The sequence below is a fragment of the Rhinoraja longicauda genome, chromosome 6, assembly GCF_053455715.1.
Source record: "Rhinoraja longicauda isolate Sanriku21f chromosome 6, sRhiLon1.1, whole genome shotgun sequence".
Classification (NCBI taxonomy): domain Eukaryota; kingdom Metazoa; phylum Chordata; class Chondrichthyes; order Rajiformes; family Arhynchobatidae; genus Rhinoraja; species Rhinoraja longicauda.
Window position 1 is genome coordinate 45,513,841 of NC_135958.1, and position 22,332 is coordinate 45,536,172.

Genomic DNA, 22,332 nt, shown 5'->3' on the forward strand with positions numbered 1-22,332 from the left:
TCTATGTGTACCCAAGTGTACGTTAAAAGTGTGTGGGAAAGAACTGCAGATGCTGGTTTAAATCGAAGATAGACACAATTTGCTGGAGTAACTCAGCAGGACTGGCAGCATCTCCAGAGAGAAGGAATAGGTGACATTTCGGGACGAGACCCTTCTTCAGACCGTGGTGAGGGTTTCTGCATCCACCACCATTTCTACCGTGGGACTGGAGTCACTCTAACTCCACTCCTGTGGGTGAAAATACAAGCTCCTCGACTCCCCTCCAATCCTTTTACCAATCACTGATTCTCTGTCCACTGGTTTTTGTACCTTTCCTGCTCTCCCACCACCCCTCTCCAACCTTCACTGAGAAATAAATCATTCTTCTTTGTTTGTTACTCTAAAATTAAAAAAAGTTAATCCTATCTTTCCTCATAACTACAATTTTCTGTCCTGTCAACAACCTTATTAACCTGCCCCGCTCTCTCCAATTCCATCTCATCCCTCCTGTAATGTGGTTTGCATCAAACTGTTCTAACTATCATTGTATCCAGTTGAATCTGTGACAACCTGCCCTTACATTCTACACCTTCACTAAGAAAGGAATATTTTGCATGTGCCTTTTATATTGCCTTAGTAGTTGGTTCTGCTAAATTCAAAGATGCATGGACACTGCAAGTCCATTCGTTCCTCAACAGCACCAATGTCTCCATATTTATTGTATACTAGACCAAGTTGGGCCCAAACCACTCCTGCATTGGTGCAGCACCCTCTCCTCCCTCCCTCCCTCTCCTCCCCCTCCCCTATCATGTACTGCTTTGGCTGTAGTTCAGGAACAAACAAACAAACAAACAAATGAGATTTTTAGTTTATAGATATCTTTCCTACTTTGCACCTTTCTAAATATACCACTTTAACAACTTCTCTGCATTAAGTTCACATTTTACTGCCATAGTTTTCGACCATGTTTATCCTCTTATATTCTAAAGCTGTTCCCATTGCTGTCTGTTCAATGAGTCAGTGAATCCATGCACTGTGGTAATAATGCCTGGATAATCTGCTCGCAATGGTTAAAGCGTTGAGAGGAACACTCTTAAATTGAACCCAAAATGTATCAAGCATCAAGGCTAACATACTGTTAAACAACTCGAACCTAACATACCATGTGACAAAACATTTGCAATGGACATAAACAGTTCCTGTGCTTCGTATACTTATTGTCTTGTTCTGTATATACTCTTATGATTTATTCATTCAAAGTAATGTTCCCTCAATGTGGGAATAGATTGGACTCAGAGAGTATGGAGCTGTTTTGATGAATTTGATGCCAGATACTGGGAAATGTTAAAGGCAAGATTATATTATAATGCAAGCCCCCTGAAGAAGGGTCTTGAACCGAAACATTACCTGTTCCTTTTCTCCAGAGATGCTGTCTAACCCTCTGAGTTACTCCAGCTTTTTGTGTCTACCTGCATCTGCAGTTCCTTCTTCAGGTTTTTTTCTTCTAATTCCCCCTTTTGCAGTTTTAGTGTCAGCCCAAATCAGGTGCTCACTGCTAAAGGTTGCAAGGCTTGGCCGTGAATGAGCCTGGGAAGAGCAGATTCACCCTGGTCTGATCACTGTGAGGAAGTATTCATGAAAACAAGGCACTGCAGCATTGCCCTGACAACCTGCTGCACCTCAGAATCCAATTCTTACATGAAGAATGGCCATTAACATGAACCTCCAATGACAGCATCATGGAAGTATGCCCTGGCAATGTAACAACCAGCCCAGGACCAGCTGAGAGGGACGGGGACATTCTCTGTCTTGGCCCTTCATTATCAACTTGACAACTGGGAGAATCTTTCATTGAAGATAGACACAAAATGCTGGAGTAACTCAACGGGACAGGCAGCATCTCTGGAGAGAAGGAATGGGTGACGTTTTGGGTCAAGACCCTTCTTCAGACAGAAGTGCCCTTCATGTTGCACTAACTCCCCTCATCTTCCCCTCAGCTAACAATGAACCATTCTACATCTCCTTAATCGTCGTCTGCTTTGATCTGTTGTTTTCACATTTCCCTTCTATATCTCTTGTCTCCCCTTCCCCTTCCCCTGACTCAGTCAGAAGAAGGGTCTTGACCCAATCCTTCTCTCCAGAGATGCTGCCAGTCCCGCTGAGTTACTCCAGCATTTTGTGTGTATCTTCAGTTTAAACCAGCATCTGCAGTTCCTACATGAATAATTAATTCATCTACATGATGAGTATTTTGAAGAATGCATTAGTAATAAGGTCATGAGGAATAGGAGTAGAATTAAGCCATTCGGCCCACCAAGACTACTCCATTCAATCATGGCTGATCTATCTCTCCCTCCTAACCCCATTCTCCTGCCTTCTCCCCATAACCCCTGACACCTGTACTGACCAAGAATCTATCTATCTCTGCCTTAAAAATATCCACTGACTTGGCCTCCACAGCCTTCGGTGGCAAAGAATCCCACAGATTCACCACCCTCTGACTAAAGAAATGTTTCCTCTTCTTCCTAAAAGAATGTCCTTTAATTCTGAGGCTATGACCTCTAGTCCTAGACTCTCACACTAGTGGAAACATCCTCCCCACATCCACTCTATCCAAGCCTTTCCCTATTCTGTATTTTCAATGTTCCCCCCCATTCCTCTAAACTCCAGCATGTACAGGCCCAGTGCCGACGAACGCTGGGTTACTCCATCATAGGTGTAGATCAATCATATTTATCTCTGTCTATATAACCTTCACCGCATATCCTGTGCATGGTACACATTCCACTTTGAAATCCAGTCCAGGATTTAGGTAGGACTGGAGTCACTGACATAGTTTGTTGCTTATTCGGTTAGTTGTTTGTCTGTGAGTCTGTGAGCTGAAGTGAGGAACGCACAGGTGTGCTGCTCACTCTGCATGGGTTTAATAAATGTTTTATGGTTCACTGAATACTTTGTAATGGATTGATTACAATAGACAATAGACAATAGACAATAGGTGCAGGAGTAGGCCATTCAGCCCTTCGAGCCAGCACCGCCATTCAATGCGATCATGGCTGATCACTATCAATCAGTACCCCGTTCCTGCCTTCTCCCCATACCCCCTCACTCCGCTATCCTTAAGAGCTCTATCCAGCTCTCTCTTGAAAGCATCCAATGAACTGGCCTCCACTGCCTTCTGAGGCAGAGAATTCCACACCTTCACCACCCTCTGACTGAAAAAGTTCTTCCTCATCTCCGTTCTAAATGGCCTACCCCTTATTCTCAAACTGTGGCCCCTTGTTCTGGACTCCCCCAACATTGGGAACATGTTATCTGCCTCTAATGTGTCCAATCCCCTAATTATCTTATATGTTTCAATAAGATCCCCCCTCATCCTTCTAAATTCCAGTGTATACAAGCCCAATCGCTCCAGCCTTTCAACATACGACAGTCCCGCCATTCCGGGAATTAATCTAGTGAACCTACGCTGCACGCCCTCCATAGCAAGAATATCCTTCCTCAAATTTGGAGACCAAAACTGCACACAGTACTCCAGGTGCGGTCTCACCAGGGCCCGGTACAACTGTAGAAGGACCTCTTTGCTCCTATACTCAACTCCTCTTGTTACGAAGGCCAACATTCCATTGGCTTTCTTCACTGCCTGCTGAACCTGCATGCTTCCTTTCATTGACTGATGCACTAGGACACCCAGATCTCGTTGAACTCCCCCTCCTCCTAACTTGACACCATTCAGATAATAATCTGCCTTTCTATTCTTACTTCCAAAGTGAATAACCTCACACTTATCTACATTAAACTGCATCTGCCATGTATCCGCCCACTCACACAACCTGTCCAGGTCACCCTGCAGCCTTATTGCATCTTCCTCACAATTCACACTACCCCCCAACTTAGTATCATCTGCAAATTTGCTAATGGTACTTTTAATCCCTCCGTCTAAGTCATTAATGTATATCGTAAATAGCTGGGGTCCCAGCACCGAACCTTGCGGTACCCCACTGGTCACTACCTGCCATTCCGAAAGGGACCCATTTATCCCCACTCTTTGCTTTCTGTCTGTTAACCAATTTTCTATCCATGTCAGTACCCTACCCCCAATACCATGTGCCCTAATTTTGCCCACTAATCTCCTATGTGGGACCTTGTCGAAGGCTTTCTGAAAGTCGAGGTACACCACATCCACTGACTCTCCCTTGTCAATTTTCCTAGTTACATCCTCAAAAAATTCCAGTAGATTTGTCAAGCATGATTTCCCCTTCGTAAATCCATGCTGACTCGGAACGATCCCGTTACTGCTATCCAAATGCTCAGCAATTTCGTCTTTTATAATTGACTCCAGCATTTTCCCCACCACTGATGTCAGACTAACTGGTCTATAATTACCCGTTTTCTCTCTCCCTCCTTTCTTAAAAAGTGGGATAACATTTGCTATCCTCCAATCCACAGGAACTGATCCTGAATCTATAGAACATTGAAAAATGATCTCCAATGCTTCCACTATTTCTAGAGCCACCTCCTTAAGTACTCTGGGATGCAGACCATCAGGCCCTGGGGATTTATCAGCCTTCAGTCCCATCAGTCTACCCAAAACCATTTCCTGCCTAATGTGGATTTCCTTCAGTTCCTCCATCACCCTAGGTTCTCCAGCCCCTAGAACATTTGGGAGATTGTGTGTATCTTCCTCAGTGAAGACAGATCCAAAGTAACGGTTTAACTCGTCTGCCATTTCTTTGTTCCCCATAATAAATTCCCCTGCTTCTGTCTTCAAGGGACCCACATTTGCCTTGACTATTTTTTTCCTCTTCACGTACCTAAAAAAACTTTTGCTATCCTCCTTTATATTATTGGCTAGTTTACCCTCGTACCTCATCTTTTCTCCTCGTATTGCCTTTTTAGTTAACTTTTGTTGCTCTTTAAAAGAGTCCCAATCCTCTGTCTTCCCACTCTTCTTTGCTATGTTATACTTCCTCTCCTTAATTTTTATGCTGTCCCTGACTTCCCTTGTCAGCCACAGGTGTCTCTTACTCCCCTTAGAGTCTTTCCACCTCTTTGGAATAAATTGATCCTGCAACCTCTGCATTATTCCCAGGAATACCTGCCATTGCTGTTCTACCGTCTTCCCTGCTAGGGCCTCCTTCCAATCAATTTTGGCCAGCTCCCGCCTCATGCCTCTGTAATCCCCTTTGCTATACTGTAATACCGACACTTCCGATTTTCCCTTCTGCCTTTCCATTTGCAGAGTAAAACTTATCATGTTGTGATCACTGCCTCCTAATGGCTCTTTTACCTCTAGTCCCCTTATCAGATCAGGATCATTACACAACACTAAATCCAGAATTGCCTTCTCCCTGGTAGGCTCCAGTACAAGCTGTTCTAAGAATCCATCTCGAAGGCACTCTACAAACTCTCTTTCCTGGGGTCCATTTCCAACCTGATTTTCCCAGTCTACCTGCATGTTGAAATCTCCCATAACCACCGTAGCATTACATTTTTGACACGCCAATTTTATCTCCTGATTTAACTTGCACCCTAAGTCGAGGCTACTGTTTGGGGGCCTATAGATAACTCCCATTAGGGTCTTTTTACCCTTACAATTTCTCATTTCTATCCATACTGATTCAACATCTCCTGATTCTATGTCACCCCTTGCAAGGGAATGAATATCATTCCTTACCATCAGAGCAACCCCACCCCCTCTGCCCACCTGTCTGTCTTTTCTATACGTTGTGTACCCCTGAATATTCAGTTCCCAGCCCTGGTCCTCTTGTAGCCATGTCTCAATAGGTTAACCTACTAATTCCTGGGATCATTCTTGTAAACCTCCTCTGGAACCTCGCCAGGGCCAACACATCCTTCCTCAGATATGGTGCCCAAAATTGCTCACAATATTCCAAATGTGGCCTTATCAGTGTCTTATGGAGCCTCAGCATTACATCCCTGTTTTTGTATACAAGCCCTCTTAAAATAAATGCCAGTATTGAGCTTGCTTTCTTCACTACCGATTCGACTTGCAGATTAACCTTTTAGGGAATCCTGCACCAGTACTCCCAAGTCCCTTTGCACCTCCAATTTCTGGATTCTCTCCCCATTTAGAAAATAGTTTACGCCTTTATTCCTACGACCAAAATGCATGACTCCACACTTTGCTACACTATATTCCATCTGCCACTTCTCTGCCCACTCTCCCAATCTCTCCAAGTCCTTCTGCAGAGTCCCTGCTTTCTCTACACTACCTGCCCTTCCACCTATTTTCGTATCATCCGCAAACTTTGCCACAAAGCCTTCAATTCCCTCGTCCAATAATAACATAAACTGTGATTTACTGAGATCTAATTTCTGCCAGGTTAATTTACATTGCAACATTATCTTACATGTTTGAATTTCTACATTTCATTATGACATAGCAGGAAGCCATTTCAGCCCATTTAGTCAAACCTCACACCCAAACCTGACAACCAAGGATGTATTCGCAATCTTAAAGATGTATTCCCAATCTCACAATCAATCTCATTGCAGCTCCTGCACTATTTGCAACTGCACTTTCTCTGTAACTGTGACATTGATTTGCTTCCCCTGTATGAACTGCAGATGCTGGTTTAAATCAAATCTAGACACAAAATGCTGGAGTAACTCAGCGGGCCAGGCAGCATCTCTGGAGAGAAGGAATGGGTGACGTTTCAGGTCGAGACCCTTCAGACTGAGGAGCTGTACACCTGTGTATGGTTTGATGGTCCTCATGGATGGCATGACTTGCTGGAGAGCATGCAAAACAAAGTCTGTCACTGTATCTTGGTACACGTGTCAATGATAAAGCAATATCAACACCAATACTTCCCTTTGCTGCACGGCACTGTATAAAAGTCTCTTAAACGTATAATTGTGTCTGATTCCATCACCCCATCTGGCAGCATGTTTCAGACATCAACAATTCTCTAAAACAAATGTCCTGTCACCCGTAATGTTCCTATAAACTCCTTCCATTCACCTAAACCTGTGCCCTCTTGTTTTTGATACCCTTAGCATGAGAAAATATTTGGACTATCTTCCCTATCTGTCATGCTCATAATTTCATACACCTCCATCAGACCACCCAATAGCCTCTTTCACTCTCAGGATCAAGCCCAGCCTAAATAGCTTCTCCCAATGACTATGTTCCCCAGTCTAAGCAACATGCAGACAAATCTGCTCTGCACTCTCCCCAGCACGATCACGCCCATACTGCAGTGTGTCATTCAGGATACGTACAACACTCCAAGTACAGTTTGAAAGTTGCAATATATCTTTTATATTTCATGTGAAGGCAAAGCCCACCTCTCCCCCAACTGTCCCCACTACACCACCTTACATTCTGCTGACTCCAACCTACCCTCTTCTGATCCCATGTACCACCAGAACGACCTCAGACTCCTCTCGCTCTGCACTCTCCTTCCTCCACCTCCCTTTCCACTACCCCAATACCCCCTCAGCATCCCTCCAACCTCCCTCTTTGCTGACCCCATGCCGACATCCAACTCCAACCCCTGCCTTGTCTTCAAGGGATGTCCACAAACATTTCCCAAAGGAATCCCTGTGTGTGAAGACAGTCTAGGTGGCAAGATACTAAATGAATGCTTCTCATCTGTATTCATCAGGAAGCAGACATGGGGCAATTTTCGTTCAGGTCGCTGGATAATAAGGAGCAGGTCAGTATTAAGGAGGGGGTGTTAGGTGATATGGAATGCACAGGTGTTGCAAAATTCCAAGGATGGGATGAGACCTTTCATAGATTGCACGGGAACAGATCGCTGGGAAACAGACAAAGATTTTTGCAGCCTCATTTGCCACAGATGAAGTACTAGCAGCTTGCAGTTGTTCTTTTATTTTAGATGGTCAGCAGGGATAAGCCAGTTCACTGCAGGCCAATGAGCATTACGTCAGCGGTAAGGAGATAGTGGAGAAAATTCTAAGAGATAGGATTTACGTTCATTTGGAAAGTAAGGGGCTGATCAAGGATAAGTCAGCATGGTGTCACATGGGGGAAATCCTGCCTCATTCATTTGATTCCGTTTTTGAGAGGGTAACTATGAAGACTGGTGTAAGGTGGATGGCAGCCTTTACCTGGTTGATGGGCATCAGGACTTGTCCACATACGGGTGGGTCTGCACGTCACATCTATGGGAGCCAGTGTTCCTCCGAGATCCCTGTGCAGTTTAGCCTGGGACTGAAGATGGCCCCAGTTACCATGTGCTGCCATGAGGAGGCACTGCGAGAGTCTTGATGATGCAGAGGTTGTGTACTGGCAGGGGGAGTCTCACGCACTCACCTCCCGTATTCGCAAAAATTGCTAGCCAGCGGCATCTGGATTTATACCAGGGCACTAGACACACCCAACACCCCGTGGCTCACGCCACCAACACAGGTCCCAACTATGGGTTAAATAGCACCCCACTGCCTTGTGGGGAAGGCTCAGGAGAGCCAAAGGCACTGGAGCTGGAGTCTCTAAAGACAGTCGGCTGATCCCTCGTGCGTCCGCCTTCCGGCTGCTCCTGCAAACGAGTAGCTCCAGACGTAGCAGCCACGCCGTTCCCCTGGAATCAGCCTATCAGGTCGAGAGGGGGATGCAGACGCTGGGCAAGTTTGTATTCCCATTTACCTGCCCAGGCTCAGCGGCCAAATCAAATGGAGAGGGCATTTCATCCTTGCTGGGCACAGTGAGAGAGGGCATTTCATCCTTGCTGGGCACAGTAAGATGTAACCACTGATGAAAAATGCCCCTCTCCAAGGAGGACAACGCCAAGCTGCACCATCATCTCCCGCAGATGGATGGATGCCACTCTCCACTATAGCCTTTATCTATATAGACTTTAATAAGACCACGTTCCACATGGTAGGCTGGTCCAGAACGTTAAGGCACATGAGATCCCAGGCAAGCTGGCTAATTAGATCCAAAATTGTCTCAGTGATAAGAACAGAGGATGGTGGTGGAAGGATGCTTTTCTAATTGTAAGTCTATGACCAGTGGGGTACCACAGAGAACAATGCTGGGAACTTTATTGTTTGCAATGCATATTAATACTTTGGATGTGAAAGTTGAAAGTTAACAAGTTTACGGATGATATAAATATCGAAAATAGCTCGTGGCACATTTATCCATTAACTGACATAAATGCTATCAAATAATTAATCAGAATCTGGTGTTGATGTTGATGTCAGACCACCAGCACAAGCTAATCTCCGTGTTTTGTTCAATATTTTAGACTGACAAGGTCAACGTTGGTGCTGATACCATTGCTGGGGATCCATGAGTTTGTATTTACCTTCTTGCTGGACGAACACATTCACGGTTTACTGCTGCACATCCGACTCTTTCTTCAATTGGCCATCAGCTCATTCCAGGTACAAAAGATTCACCTTGTACTAAGAGGCTGGACATTTAAACTTGCAATCTTTGTCTCCCTTTATAAGAAAGGTGAGGAGCATTTTCTTTCTTATTTCAAACCACAATTTCCATGCTATATGAGTAATGGAGTTCTAGAGAGATGCTGTAAGGAAACAGGCCCTTTGGGCCATGGGATCCAGCACTCTTGTTTACCTCTTTTCAACCTTTTTTGTCCTGTATGTTGGAATCAATGCACCATGCGATTTTGAAGGGAAACCAAGCAATGCTAAATATTCTATATATCTACTCATTTTCTGGAGGATCTTAGTATCTCTGACAAAGTCAGCATTTAATTGTCCATCTCAAACTACCCTTCACTGGATGGTAATGAGCTGGCTTCTTGAACCACTGCTGAATTCCAATAACAATTTCCAAGTTGGGCCACTGGGAAGATAGTTCCAGGACTTAGATCACTGACAATGAAGGATTGATTCTATATTCCCAAGTCAGCATGGTATGTGCCTTAGAGAGGAACTTGCAATACCAATGCACTTGCTGTGCTTGTCCCTGTTACTGGTCGAGGTTGTGAGTTTAGGAGGTGCTGTTGTTTTATAGATACTACACACCGCAGCAAGTTTTCCCCTGGTTAGAAGGAAATGAATATCTGGGGTTGTTGATGGAGTACCAGCCAAGCAAGCTGTTTTGTCCTGCATGGTGCCAATCTTCTCAAGAATTGTTGAAGCTGCACTGATGCAGCAAGAGGAGGGTGTTCTATCATGAACCTGACTTGTGCATTATAGGTGGTGAAAAGGCTTAGGGGTGTGGGGAGATGAATCACTACCTGCAGGATACCCAGCCTTTTCAAGGCATTCAAGTCTGAAGAAGGGTCTCGACCCGAAACATCACCCATTCCTTCTCTCCTGAGATGCTGTCTCACCCGCTGAGTTACTCCAGCATTGTGTGTCTACCTATGATTTAGACCAGCATCTGCAGTTTTTTTCCTACCCAGCCTTTGACAGCTATTGTAGCCACAGCATTTACAAGGCTGGTCCACTTACATTTCTGCTCCTGAGATGGTGGAAATAATGCCATTGAATCTCAAGGTCAGGATAAACTCAAACAAAATCTCATCTGAATGTGAAGAATGTGAAGTTGTAACTGTTTTGTGGATTGAAGTATCTCAATGAGCATTTCAAATTGGTTCTTGATGACTACATTCCTTTATATAAAAGTAAATTGAATGATAGCAGAGGAGTGCTTTGGAGCAGGCTTGCTCACAGATTGTTTGAGGGCTGGTAAAGTGAGAGAACTTCACAAGAATCACATGGTCAAATGGTCAATGAAACCAACCGGTCACAACTTCAAGATGATTGAATCAGGGCCTGAGTCCCTTTGCTTGTCTTAACCTCATCCCTGGTTCATTGGATTATTTACCGTGGCCATGCAGAGCTGATCAGAGCTTCAGTATATTGCGCACTAACTATGGCGACGTCCATCTCAATGAACAGTCATGATCTTTCTCTTCACTTGTCCACCTCACTTTACATTTCAAAGTGCCGGAACTACTTTTTATGAAAGGCATTAGCTAGGGTTTGCTGGTTCTGATCTGTAGTATCCCTATTGCAAACATCTAGCTCTCAGCTGTTCTGTCAAACTCTGAGTGATTACAGGGCTTCATAATGCAAAGTAATATTTACCAGCCAGCACTCCTGTCCTTCGGTTGATGGGGATTACTTGTTCTGATCTATTAGTGTCCTTATTTCAAATATATCACTCACAGCTAGGTTCTGTCAAACAGCAAATGATTTCAGGACCTTGTTACGCAAAGTAATCTTTGCCAGCCAGCACTGCCCCCCGTTGGTGGCCATGGGTAAAGCAGAAGGCAGATGCCTTGTTGTGCCATACCTAACTGTTAGTAAACGCCTCTGTGTATTTAGAACCTATGACATCCGTTGAAGAATATTTAACCTGTTTTAGAGCCATTGACGTGCACCTCTTACGTTGGATGAGACCACAGCACCACTTTATACAGCAAAGCATTCTCCCAAATAACAATGAGAGAAAAGATCTATGTAGGAAGGAACTGCAGATGCTGGTTTAAACCGAAGGTAGACACAAAAAGCTGGAGTAACTCAGTGGGACAGGCAGCATCTCTGGAGAGAAGGAATGGGTGACATTTAAGAAGATCTCGACCTGAAACGTCACCTATTCGTTCTCTCCAGAGATGCTGCCTGTCCCGCTGAGTTACTCCAGCTTTTTGTGTTTATCTTCGACAGAAAAGATCTGTTCATCTGTTTCAGAGCTTGAGCTAAAATTAGCTGCCATTCTCAGTAACATTTGGAACCTTCTACTGACACCTTAAGTTTGGTGGTCTAGAAATGTATTCCACAAGAGAATGTTCTCCCAGCAGCCAACCAATTTCAACATAGCCCCAATAATGTGCAGGAAGGAGCTACAGATGCTGGTTTAAACTGAAGATAGACACAAAATGCTGGAGTAACTCAGCAGTAATCTCTCCAGAGATGCTGCATGTCCCGCTGAGTTACTCCAGCATTTTGTGTCTAGTCCCAATATTGTATTGTCCCCAAGGCACAGAGTCAATGATTGTTTAACCACTACACCTGGGCAGCATCAGAAACCTCCCAACCCAGAGGCAAGCGTGATATCAACTAAAACAATCCTGACACAGTGCTGGCATTGAATTGGGGCAGAAATCAGAGCATTTACCAAATTACAAAAGATCTTGTGCACTGAACAAAATAATGATTATACTTCTGCTGCAACTCAAGACTTAACCAGCAGTTCTGCACTGTACAGAAATTATCATGATTTTCATTCTAAATAAGGATTTGACAGATGACACCAGAGGAAAGTTTGATCCTGATGTCTTGTTCATTGCATCATCAAACTTGCCCAGATGGGTTAGGAACATGAGGCAGCTGTGGGTGGTGTGAGTTACACCTTGGACTCACAGATTCTTTTCCACCAAGATAAACAGAAGACTAAGCAATGGTTAATTAATATTGAAACTTCTGCAGGTGGATTGTAATGAAAAAGACCAATGTTATTATTATAATGATTTTAAAAATCTGTAGAATTGGAACAATACCTTATTGCATTTGAGTTAAAAACAGAAGGAGATGTGTGGAAATCAGTCGGAACTTACTGTCTCTCACCAGAAATCATTTTAAAAATGATTTTTGTCTTACTTTGTGGAAGAACAGCCAAAGCTGCATTTACTGTCTATTTAGACTAATGGTTGCTGTGTCAAACCAAACATACGTTACTGCTAAATAGATGTGGTTATTTGAGAAAAATACATTTGCGTAGCATTGTTAATTTCCTTCGCACTGCCCGTGTTAAATTATGTATATCATATTTACTGTCACTTCAGTAATGAGCTTTAAAACAACAACATTGTTTTCTTCCTCTGTAGGGCTTTCTGGTCGCTTTGCTGTATTGCTTTGCCAATGGGGAGGTAAGGAAAATAATAATAATAATAATAATAATAATAATATTCATTTATTGTCATTGCAACGAGTACAACGAAATTAAAAAAACAGCCAATCCTGACGGTGCGTACAAACATATATGCAATAAATGCAAAAACAAATAAATACATAAATACAATTAAATTAAGTACAAGATTTTTTAACGGTGTTGCCTAGTGCACAGGTAGTGTTCAGTTCTCGTATGGCCCTGGGGTAAAAACTGTTCTTAAGTCTGTTTGTTCGGGATTTGATTGACCTGAAACGTCGACCAGAGGGCAGATGAACAAACAGACGGTGGCCGGGGTGGGATGGATCTTTTATTATTTTGCCTGCTCTACTGAGGCAGCGCAGGCTGAACAGGTGCTCCAGGGAGGGCAGTGAGCAGCCGATGATTTTCTGGGCCGTCGTGATGACCCTCTGAAGGGCCTTCCTGTCCTTTTCTGAGCAGCTGGCATACCATGTGGTTATACAGTATGCCAGCACACTCTCGATGGAGCAGCGATAGAAGGACAACATGAGCTTCTCCTGCAGGTTGGTTTTCCTGAGGATCCTCAGGAAGTGGAGTCTCTGCTGTGCCTTCTTTACTGTGGTGATGGTGTTGGTAGACCAGGTGAGATCCTCTGCGATGTGCGTACCCAGGAACCTGAAAGCTGGTACCCTTTCCACGCAGACCCCATTGATGTAGAGTGGGTCGTAATCTCCACTGGTTTTTCTAAAGTCAATTATAAGTTCCTTTGTTTTGGAGGAGTTCAGGACCAGATTGTTCACTGAACACCATGCTGCCAGCCTTTGGATTTCATCCCTATAGGCTGTCTCATCTCCTTCTGAGATAAGTCCAACCACAGTCGTGTCATCCGCGAACTTGATGATGGTGTTGGTGGGATGGGTGGGGGCGCAGTCGTGAGTGTAGAGGGAGTAAAGGATGGGGCTCAACACACAGCCCTGTGGTGATCCGGTGCTCAGTGTAATGGTGGAGGAGAGGTGAGGGCCTATTTTGACTGTCTGGGGGCGGTTGGTCAGGAAGTCCTTGATCCATTTGCAGATGGTTAGGGAAAATCCAAGGTCGGAAAGTTTGGTGACCAGTCTGCTCGGGATGACCGTGTTAAAGGCAGAGCTGAAGTCGAGAAAGAGCATCCTCACATAGCTCCCCTGGTGTTCAAGGTGGGTCAGTGCAGTGTGAAGAGCAGTGTCGATGGCATCCCCTGTAGACCTATTTGCTCTGTAGGCAAACTGGTATGGGTCGAAGGTGGGTGGGAGGCTGGCTTTGATGTGCTGCAGGACCAGTCTCTCGAAGCACTTTGTGATGACCGGTGTGAGTGCTACCGGACGGTAGTCGTTAAGACCGCTGATGACAGGCTTTTTCGGCAGTGGGATGATTATGGCGGACTTCAGGCAGGGAGGGATGGTGGATTTTAAAAGGGACAGGTTGAAGATTTTTGTGAAGACCTCAGATAATTGGTCTGCACATTCCCTCAGCACTCTGCCCGTCACACCATCGGGGCCTGCAGCTTTCCTGGGATTCACTGCTCTGAGCACTCGCTTAACGTCATACTCCTGCACAGTGAAGGTGTTGCTCTCAGGTGCTGGAGAGGGTGTAATGTCTGCCACTGTAGCTTTCACCTCGAAACGAGCAAAGAAACAGTTAAGTTCCTCAGCCAACGAGGCGTCGCCGTCGGCAGTCGTGCGGTTGCTGGTCTTGTAATTGGTGATGTGCTGGATGCCTTGCCATACCTGCCGTGGGTCATTGTTGGAAAAGTGGTCCTGACGCTCCATAATGATGAAGTTCTTGCTGTGATGATAACATGAACATATTCTTGCTGTGATGATAACAGATAACGTGACTTAAAAGTCAGTCGGGAACAATTCAGTTTTGATTCTTGGTTGGAGCTAAGTCAACTAATTTCCTTTGGGGTGGGAAGAACATAGGAGGATACTTTATAACTTTGTGTACCTTGGGTATGCTAGCAAAGAATTTCACTGTGGCTTGTCACATGTGACAATCAAGTATTCATTCATTCATTCGTTCAACTAATTGGCGGCACTGCTGAAAGTAATTTATGTCCCACTGGTTAGGAACAGTGAAAAGGCGGCAAAAATAGTTACGGGAATGGTATATTTGAGGTAAAAAAATAATACCCGCCAGTGGTGCTCTGTGAACTGAGATTACTTGCTCTGGTATCATCTGTCAATTCCTTGTTTGGAATGAAAATCATGAGATTTCAGACCTTGGAACATTTTTGGGAAGTTGTCCCTGCACCAAGCACCAATTCAATTCTCAGTATTTTTATCACTATTTGTATTGTTGATTTTTTGTTGCAACGCCCATAAAACATTTTCATAGAACTTTTAATTATTAAAAGCATCCATCAAAAACCAAAGAAATAATCTGGATAGTTCATATCCTTGTGCGTCTATCTTTGCGTCAATGTGCCTGTTATTTCTGCTTCTGTCCATGTGATTGACCTGGGGAATTTCTCCAGTAATGCATTACGTCAAAATAATGCATTACGTCAAAAGATGGGCATTACGTCAAAATTGTAGCAGGAAATCTGGAATCAATGCAAGCAACTGTTCACTGCATTAGTGACTAAGTTTGCTGTTCTTACACTGAGCTGCTGACATCAGAGGTTCCCTGAATCATCATACAATTATGATGAGCATTTGGACACCACATCCACTTGGGCTATTGATGGGGCAAGCCATTCATGAAGAAGCAGGCCTCTTCAAGACCCATGAAGTCCTGTGTCGGAAGGAACTGCAGATGCTGGTTTACATCGAAGATAGACTCAAAATGCTGGAGTAACTCAGCGAGCCAGGCAGCATCTCTGGAGAGAAGGAATGGGTGACGTTTCGGGTCGAGACCCTTCTTCAGACTCATTTATTACGGCCTGCTGCTCACCTGTGGGATCACTGTTCAAGGATAAGTAGGAGGAGGTGGCTGGGAATTGGTGCCTGGCCTCAGTGCGGTAGAGGTCAGCTCACCAGACTACCACTGCACCTTCCATGAGAAGGGTCTCGACCCGAAACGCCACCCATTCCTTCTCTCCAGAGATGCTGCATTTTGTGTCTACCCATGAAGTCCTACTTGGTAAAGTTTCATGAGGCCCTTCCTCAGCAGGTGGTGGCCTGTGGAGACACAGTCCAGCACTGGAACCTATTAAGCCTGATGCCCTTCCAATTCGGGGTATTCCGTGAGTCTCCCAGTTATCGCTGTTAGTCCACCATGCCACAGCTTGATTTCAATGACAACCCAGTACCACAAAGCACTACCCTGACCCCAGACCAACCTGATCCTCCCCACCCCAGGGATCATCTGTGCACCCACAATCCTCCACCGCCCAACATTATCATGGCCTGGTTTATTTAGAATATCTGATCATTTATTTATTTATTATATTTTTCATTGTATCGTTGCTTTTGATGTACTGTAAAGCTGCAGCAAAACATTGTACTGTTCCAATCCCAGTGCAAATGACAATGAACATTCTTGACTCTTGAGCTGACCCTTGCCATTCTTATCCTCCTGCTATTGAGCTGACAAGCTGCTTCCACAGAAATGTCAAGAAGGCATGAGAAGTTTCACAGCAAGACTGTGTGCTTTAGATGGAGTGTAACTTTCCCTACTGTTTTTTTAATTCCAGGCAACCATTATCTTTGTTCCTTCCAACCACAGATCTACTTGCTATTTCCACTGCTGTCTTGTAAGCTCGGTCAAATATACAATTTTCATGCCAAATACCTTGTCGTGGCTCTGTCTATCATTTCAACAACTGCCCAAGTCAGTCTTTCTCACTAACCCCTTGCTGTGTTGCTCCCATTTGTTGAGTGGGGATGCTGAATTTATACCACCACTGTCTCAACTGGCTGTGGGCTAAAATACTGCATCAACTTTATAAAAGGAAAATCATTTTACAGAGCTCGCAAGCACAATGTTTCAGAGTCAAACTCTGTTATTAAAACTGCTTTGCTCTACTACTGCAACGTTGAATGCTGCACATTCTCCTCACACCATCCTCCCTCACGAATGTTGTTGCCCCAAAGGGCACTTCTTCCTGCAGGTTACGTGTGGCCCACATGCTTGACTGTATACCCGTACTCTGCATGTGAAGCCTGCCTGTAGTATAACCATCTTATTCTCTGCAGTTGTGCATCATGCCTACTATATTTCATTTATTCATATATCGCGTGGGCATCTAACAGCCCAATAGTATGAATATTGATTTATCGCACTTCAGGTAGCCCCGGCATTCCCTCTTTCTCTATCCCTCCCCCACCCAAGTCGCACCAGCTTCTCGTTTTCATCCTACAAACAGCTAACAATGGCCTTATTCACAAAATGCTGGAGTAACTCAGCAGGTCAGGCAGCATCTCGGGAGAGAAGGAATGGGTGACGTTTCGGGTCGAGACCCTTCTTCAGACTGATGTCGGGGGTGGGACAAAGGAAGGATATAGGTGGAGACAGGAAGATAGAGGGAGATCCATACATCCCCTCCACCTGCCCCCCTGCCTCCATCCGACCCCAACCCCCACCATTGCCGGGTGTTCACCATCCCCCCTGACCTCCCCCTTTCAGACACCGAACGGTCAGTCCTCAGCAGAGGCCTTACCTTTGTTCCCCTCCGCCCCCACATCAACGAGTTCCGCGTCCGCCATGACGTGGAGCTCTTCTTCCGCCGCCTCCGCCTCCGAGCCTTTTACCACGGGAAGGAGTCCTCACCCCCCAGTGATGACCCCTTCTCCCGTCTCCAATGGACCCCCTCCTCTTGGACCCCCCGTGTGGCCAACTACCCTCACTAGAACTTTTTATCTCAAACTGCCGGCGTGACATCAGCCGCCTCAAATTTTCCACTCCCCTGGCTAACTCCAACCTCTCCCCTCCTGAACGTGCAGCCCTCCACTCACTCCGCAACAACCCGGACTTAATCATTAAACCCGCTGACAAGGGTGGGGCTGTGGTAGTCTGGCGTGCTGACCTCTACCGCACCGAGGCCAGACGACAACTATCAGACACCTCTTCCTACCATGACCCCACCGATAAACACCAGAACTTTATCAGCAGCACCATCACCGACCTCATCACCTCCAGCGATCTACCCCTCAGTGCCTCCAATCTCATAGTTCCCCAGCCCCGCACGGCCCGATTCTACCTCCTACCCAAAATCCACAAACACAACTGTCCCGGCAGACCCATTGCCTCTGCCTGCTCATGCCCTACCGAACTTATCTCTACCTACCTCGACTCCATCCTATCCCCCCTGGTTAAATCCCTCCCCACCTACGTCCAAGAAACCTCACACGCTCTCCATCTCCTGGATAACTTCCGGTTCCCAGGCCCCCACTCCCTCATTTTCACCATGGATGTCCAGTCACTCTACACCTCCATCCCCCACAAGGATGGTCTCGAAGCCCTCCATTTCTTCCTCGACTGTAGAACCAGCCAATCCCCATCGACCAACACTCTCCTCCGCCTAGCAGAGCTGGTTCTTACCCTCAACAACTTCTCCTTTGACTCCTCCCACTTCCTCCAAACCAGAGGCGTAGCTATGGGCACTCGCATGGGCCCTAGCTACGCCTGCCTCTTTGTCGGGTACGTCGAACAATCCCTGTTCCAGACGTACACTGGCCCCATCCCCGAACTCTACCTCCGCTACATCGACGACTGCATTGGTGCTACCTCTTGCACCCATGCAGAACTCACTGACTTCATACACTTCACCTCCAATTTCCATCCTGCTCTTAAATATACCTGGACTATCTCTGACATCTCCCTCCCATTTCTGGACCTCACCATCTCCATCACAGGATACAGACTAGTGACGGACATTTACTACAAGCCCACCGACTCGCACAGCTATCTGGACTACACTTCTTCCCACCCGGTCCCCTGCAAAAAGTCTATCCCCTACTCCCAATTCCTCCGTCTACGCCGCATCTGCGCCCGGGATGAGGTGTTTCACACTAGGGCTTCCGAGATGTCCTCGTTCTTCAGAAAACGGGGCTTCCCCTCCTCCATTATAGATGAGGCTCTCACTAGGGTCTCTTCTACATCCCGCAGCTCCGCTCTTGCTCCCCCTCCCCCCACTCGCAACAAGGACAGGATCCCCCTCGTTCTCACCTTCCACCCCACCAGCCAGCGGATCCAACATATCATCCACCAACATTTCCGTCACCTACAACGGGACCCCACCACTGGACATATCTTCCCATCCCCTCCCCTCTCTGCGTTCCACAGAGACCGTTCCCTCCGTAATTCCCTGGTCCACTCGTCCCTTCCTACCCAAACCACCCCAACCCCGGGCACTTTCCCCTGCAACCGCACGAGATGCAACACCTGTCCCTTTACCTCCCCCCTCAACTCCATCAAAGGACCCAAACAGTCTTTCCAGGTGAGACAGAGGTTCACCTGCACCTCCTCCAACCTCATCTATTGCATCCGTTGCTCTAGATGTCAACTTATTTATATCGGCGAAACCAAGCGCAGGCTCGGCGATCGCTTCGCTGAACACCTGCGCTCGGTCCGCATTAACGCAACTGATCTCCCGGTGGCCCAGCACTTTAACTCCCCCTCCCATTCCCAGTCTGACCTCTCTGTCATGGGCCTCCTCCAGTGCCATAGTGAGGCCCGCCGGAAATTGGAGGAGCAGCACCTCATATTTCGCCTGGGCAGTTTGCAGCCCGGTGGTATGAACGTCGACTTCTCCAACTTCAGATAGCTCCTCTGTCCCTCCCTTCCCCTCCTCCTTCCCAGATCTCCCTCTATCTTCCTGTCTCCACCTATATCTTTCCTTTGTCCCACCCCCGACATCAGTCTGAAGAAGGGTCTCGACCCGAAACGTCACCCATTCCTTCTCTCCCGAGATGCTGCCTGACCTGCTGAGTTACTCCAGCATTTTGTGAATAAATCGATTTGTACCAGCATCTGCAGTTATTTTCTTATGCTAACAATGGCCTGTTTCCTTTATCATCGTTATTTGTTTGCATATCTTTCATTCATTGTTCTTTATCTCTCCACACCACAGTCTATATCTCTTGTTTCCCTTATCTCTAACCAGTCTGAAGAAGGGTCTGAACCCGAAACGTCACCCATTCCTTCTCTCCAGAGATGCTGCCTGTCCCGCTGAGTTACTCCAGCTTTTTGTGCCTATCTTCATGCCTATTGTATACATGCTTGGATCAATTTGATGCCTCAACTCCATGGGTGTTTTGTGAGTGGGCTATGATTGGACCAAGCATCCTAAGCTCCCAATTCAGCACCATCCTGATGGCCTTTGACAACCTACACTGGCGCAGAGTTTTACTTTACTCATTTTTAAATATCACTGATAATTACAAACTTTTTTAAAAAGCGATTAATTGATTAAAATAATAAAGGATTTTTAAAAAATGCTTAAATACTTAAAATTAAGAAATAATGTAAACATGATTACATACAAACGTATAAATCAAGAATAGGCTATTTGGTGTTTCAGGTGTGCTCTACCATTCAAAAATGATTGTAGCTGATTCGATGGCAACCTTCACTCCCGCATTCCCATTTGCCCTGGGAACCTTGCATCTCCAACTGCTTATCAAGAATCTATCTGCATCTGGTTGAATTGAAAGATGCAGATTCCACCTCCCTTTGAAGAAGAGTTTCAAAGACCTACAATCCTCTGAGGAAAACTCTCAGCTCCTCTCTGTCCTAAATGTGTGACCATTATTTGGAAGCAGTAAACCCAAATTCTGGGTTCTCAAACAAGAGGTAACAGCTTCTCCATATCCATTCTGCAAGGTTGAGCAGGATCTTGTATCTCTTTAGACTTTACTTTAGACTTTAGACTTTAGAGATACAGAGCAGTAACATGTCCTTCTGCCCACGCCAACCAGTACACTACCAATTTAAGAGGACAATTTACAATCTTTACTGAAGCCAATTAACCTACAAATCTGTACGTCTTTCGAGTGTGGGAGGAACCCAGAGCATCCACAGGGTCACAGTGAGAACATACAAACTCTGCACAGACAGCACCCATAGTCAGGATCTAATCCAGGCCTCTGGTGCTGTAAGGCAGCAACTGTACCTCTGCGTCACTGTGCTACCCCTAATGAGATCAAGGTCTCTTAATCTTCATAAATATGCAGTGAACTGAAGAAAAAATATTTTTAAAAACATCATTCGTTTTACATTTCCAATACGTTTATTCCACATCTAAAGTGTATTAATCCACTCCACTCATTGTTATGGACTGGCAAGTCCAGAAAGCCGAGGAAGAAGTCAACCATCTCCTCTGCAGTGCAATCTGTACATCCCTGCTCCAGTGCATGGACTTGGGAAACCAAAGTACATTGGTGTGTACACTGGCTTTATCAGGTCTATTCATTCACCTTCAGTGCAATCTGACCCCATGCCCATTACAATCTCATCAATATTCTTTGGATTAAATCTTAATATAATGATTTTTATTTTAACAATGACCTGCTTAATTGCCCAAGAAAGAATAACTTGCCATCAAAGGAGTAAAATGAGGATTGGCCAGTTTAGTTCAAGAGTGGGTGGGTTTGCCATTTAGGTGAGGATGGAGGTCTAGATCTGCGTTTTCCAGACTTTCAATGAACAAGAGGCAATTCCAATGACATTTCAGGGATGCAGGGAAGATGCTTTCACTGTTTGAGGAGTCCAGAACCAGAGGTCACAGCCTCAGAGTGTGGGACATGCTGTTTAGTACTGAGATGAGGTAACATTTCTTCATTCAAAGGATGATAACCTTCTCTAAGGATTGTGGAGTCTCACTTATTCAAAACTTCCTGGATATAGTAGAGGAATCAAGGGATGTAGATATTGTGAAGCAATGATTCAAAATCACCCACGATCTTGATGAATGGCAGAGCAGGCTTGAAGGACCAGAAGACTACTTCTGTTTCTAATCCTTATGTTCTTAGTTAAGCCCAGTAACCTGAAGCACATTCATTTTGATTTTACAATAGGTCCAAGCAGAACTGAAAATGCGTTGGAGATGCTGGCTGCTGGCAAATGACTTTGCGTGTTTTGGCTGTATCGTGGGCAAGCACTTCAAGTACCTGGGAAAATGCTCCAAGCCCAGGTCAAATAGTTACATCAACAGCAGCAGCTACTGCTACAGTGACACCAGAACATCCAGTGTGCAGCTGAGCACAGCTCCCATGTCAGAGCTGCAGACACAGAAAGCCACAGCGATGGAGCGGTTTTCCCAGACCAGTGACTCCGAAAGCAGTAAAGGAGAGATGGAAGTTAGAAAGAGTCAAATCTAAACGCCAGGTTTAAGAGTGAAACAGGACTGAAAGGTGTGAAGGCCTTTAACACATGAAGTCAGCAATTATATGTTTAATTTTTACATGATGACTGACCTCCACATTCTGCTGTAAATATCGCATCGTGCATATGATCCTTCTGGTGTTTTCAAGGCTGTTACTATCCACGGAACAGGACTTCATGGGATTTGATTTGCAGTTGATGCTGCCAGCTAACAAACACAGAACTTCTGC

The 22,332-nt window shown here is 45.4% G+C and overlaps 1 protein-coding gene across 1 annotated transcript in view; it reads left to right on the top strand.

The window, feature by feature from the left end:
• The window catches only part of glp2r (glucagon-like peptide 2 receptor), an 86,812-nt gene extending 64,714 nt beyond the window's left edge, over window positions 1–22,098 (top strand). The window contains exons 11-14 of the mRNA XM_078401568.1: window positions 7,614–7,664; window positions 9,219–9,357; window positions 12,777–12,818; window positions 21,796–22,098. Coding sequence (XP_078257694.1) covers window positions 7,614–7,664; window positions 9,219–9,357; window positions 12,777–12,818; window positions 21,796–22,098 — 535 coding nt within the window. The remainder of the gene's footprint in view (window positions 1–7,613; window positions 7,665–9,218; window positions 9,358–12,776; window positions 12,819–21,795) is intronic.
• The last annotated feature ends 234 nt before the right edge of the window (window positions 22,099–22,332 follow it).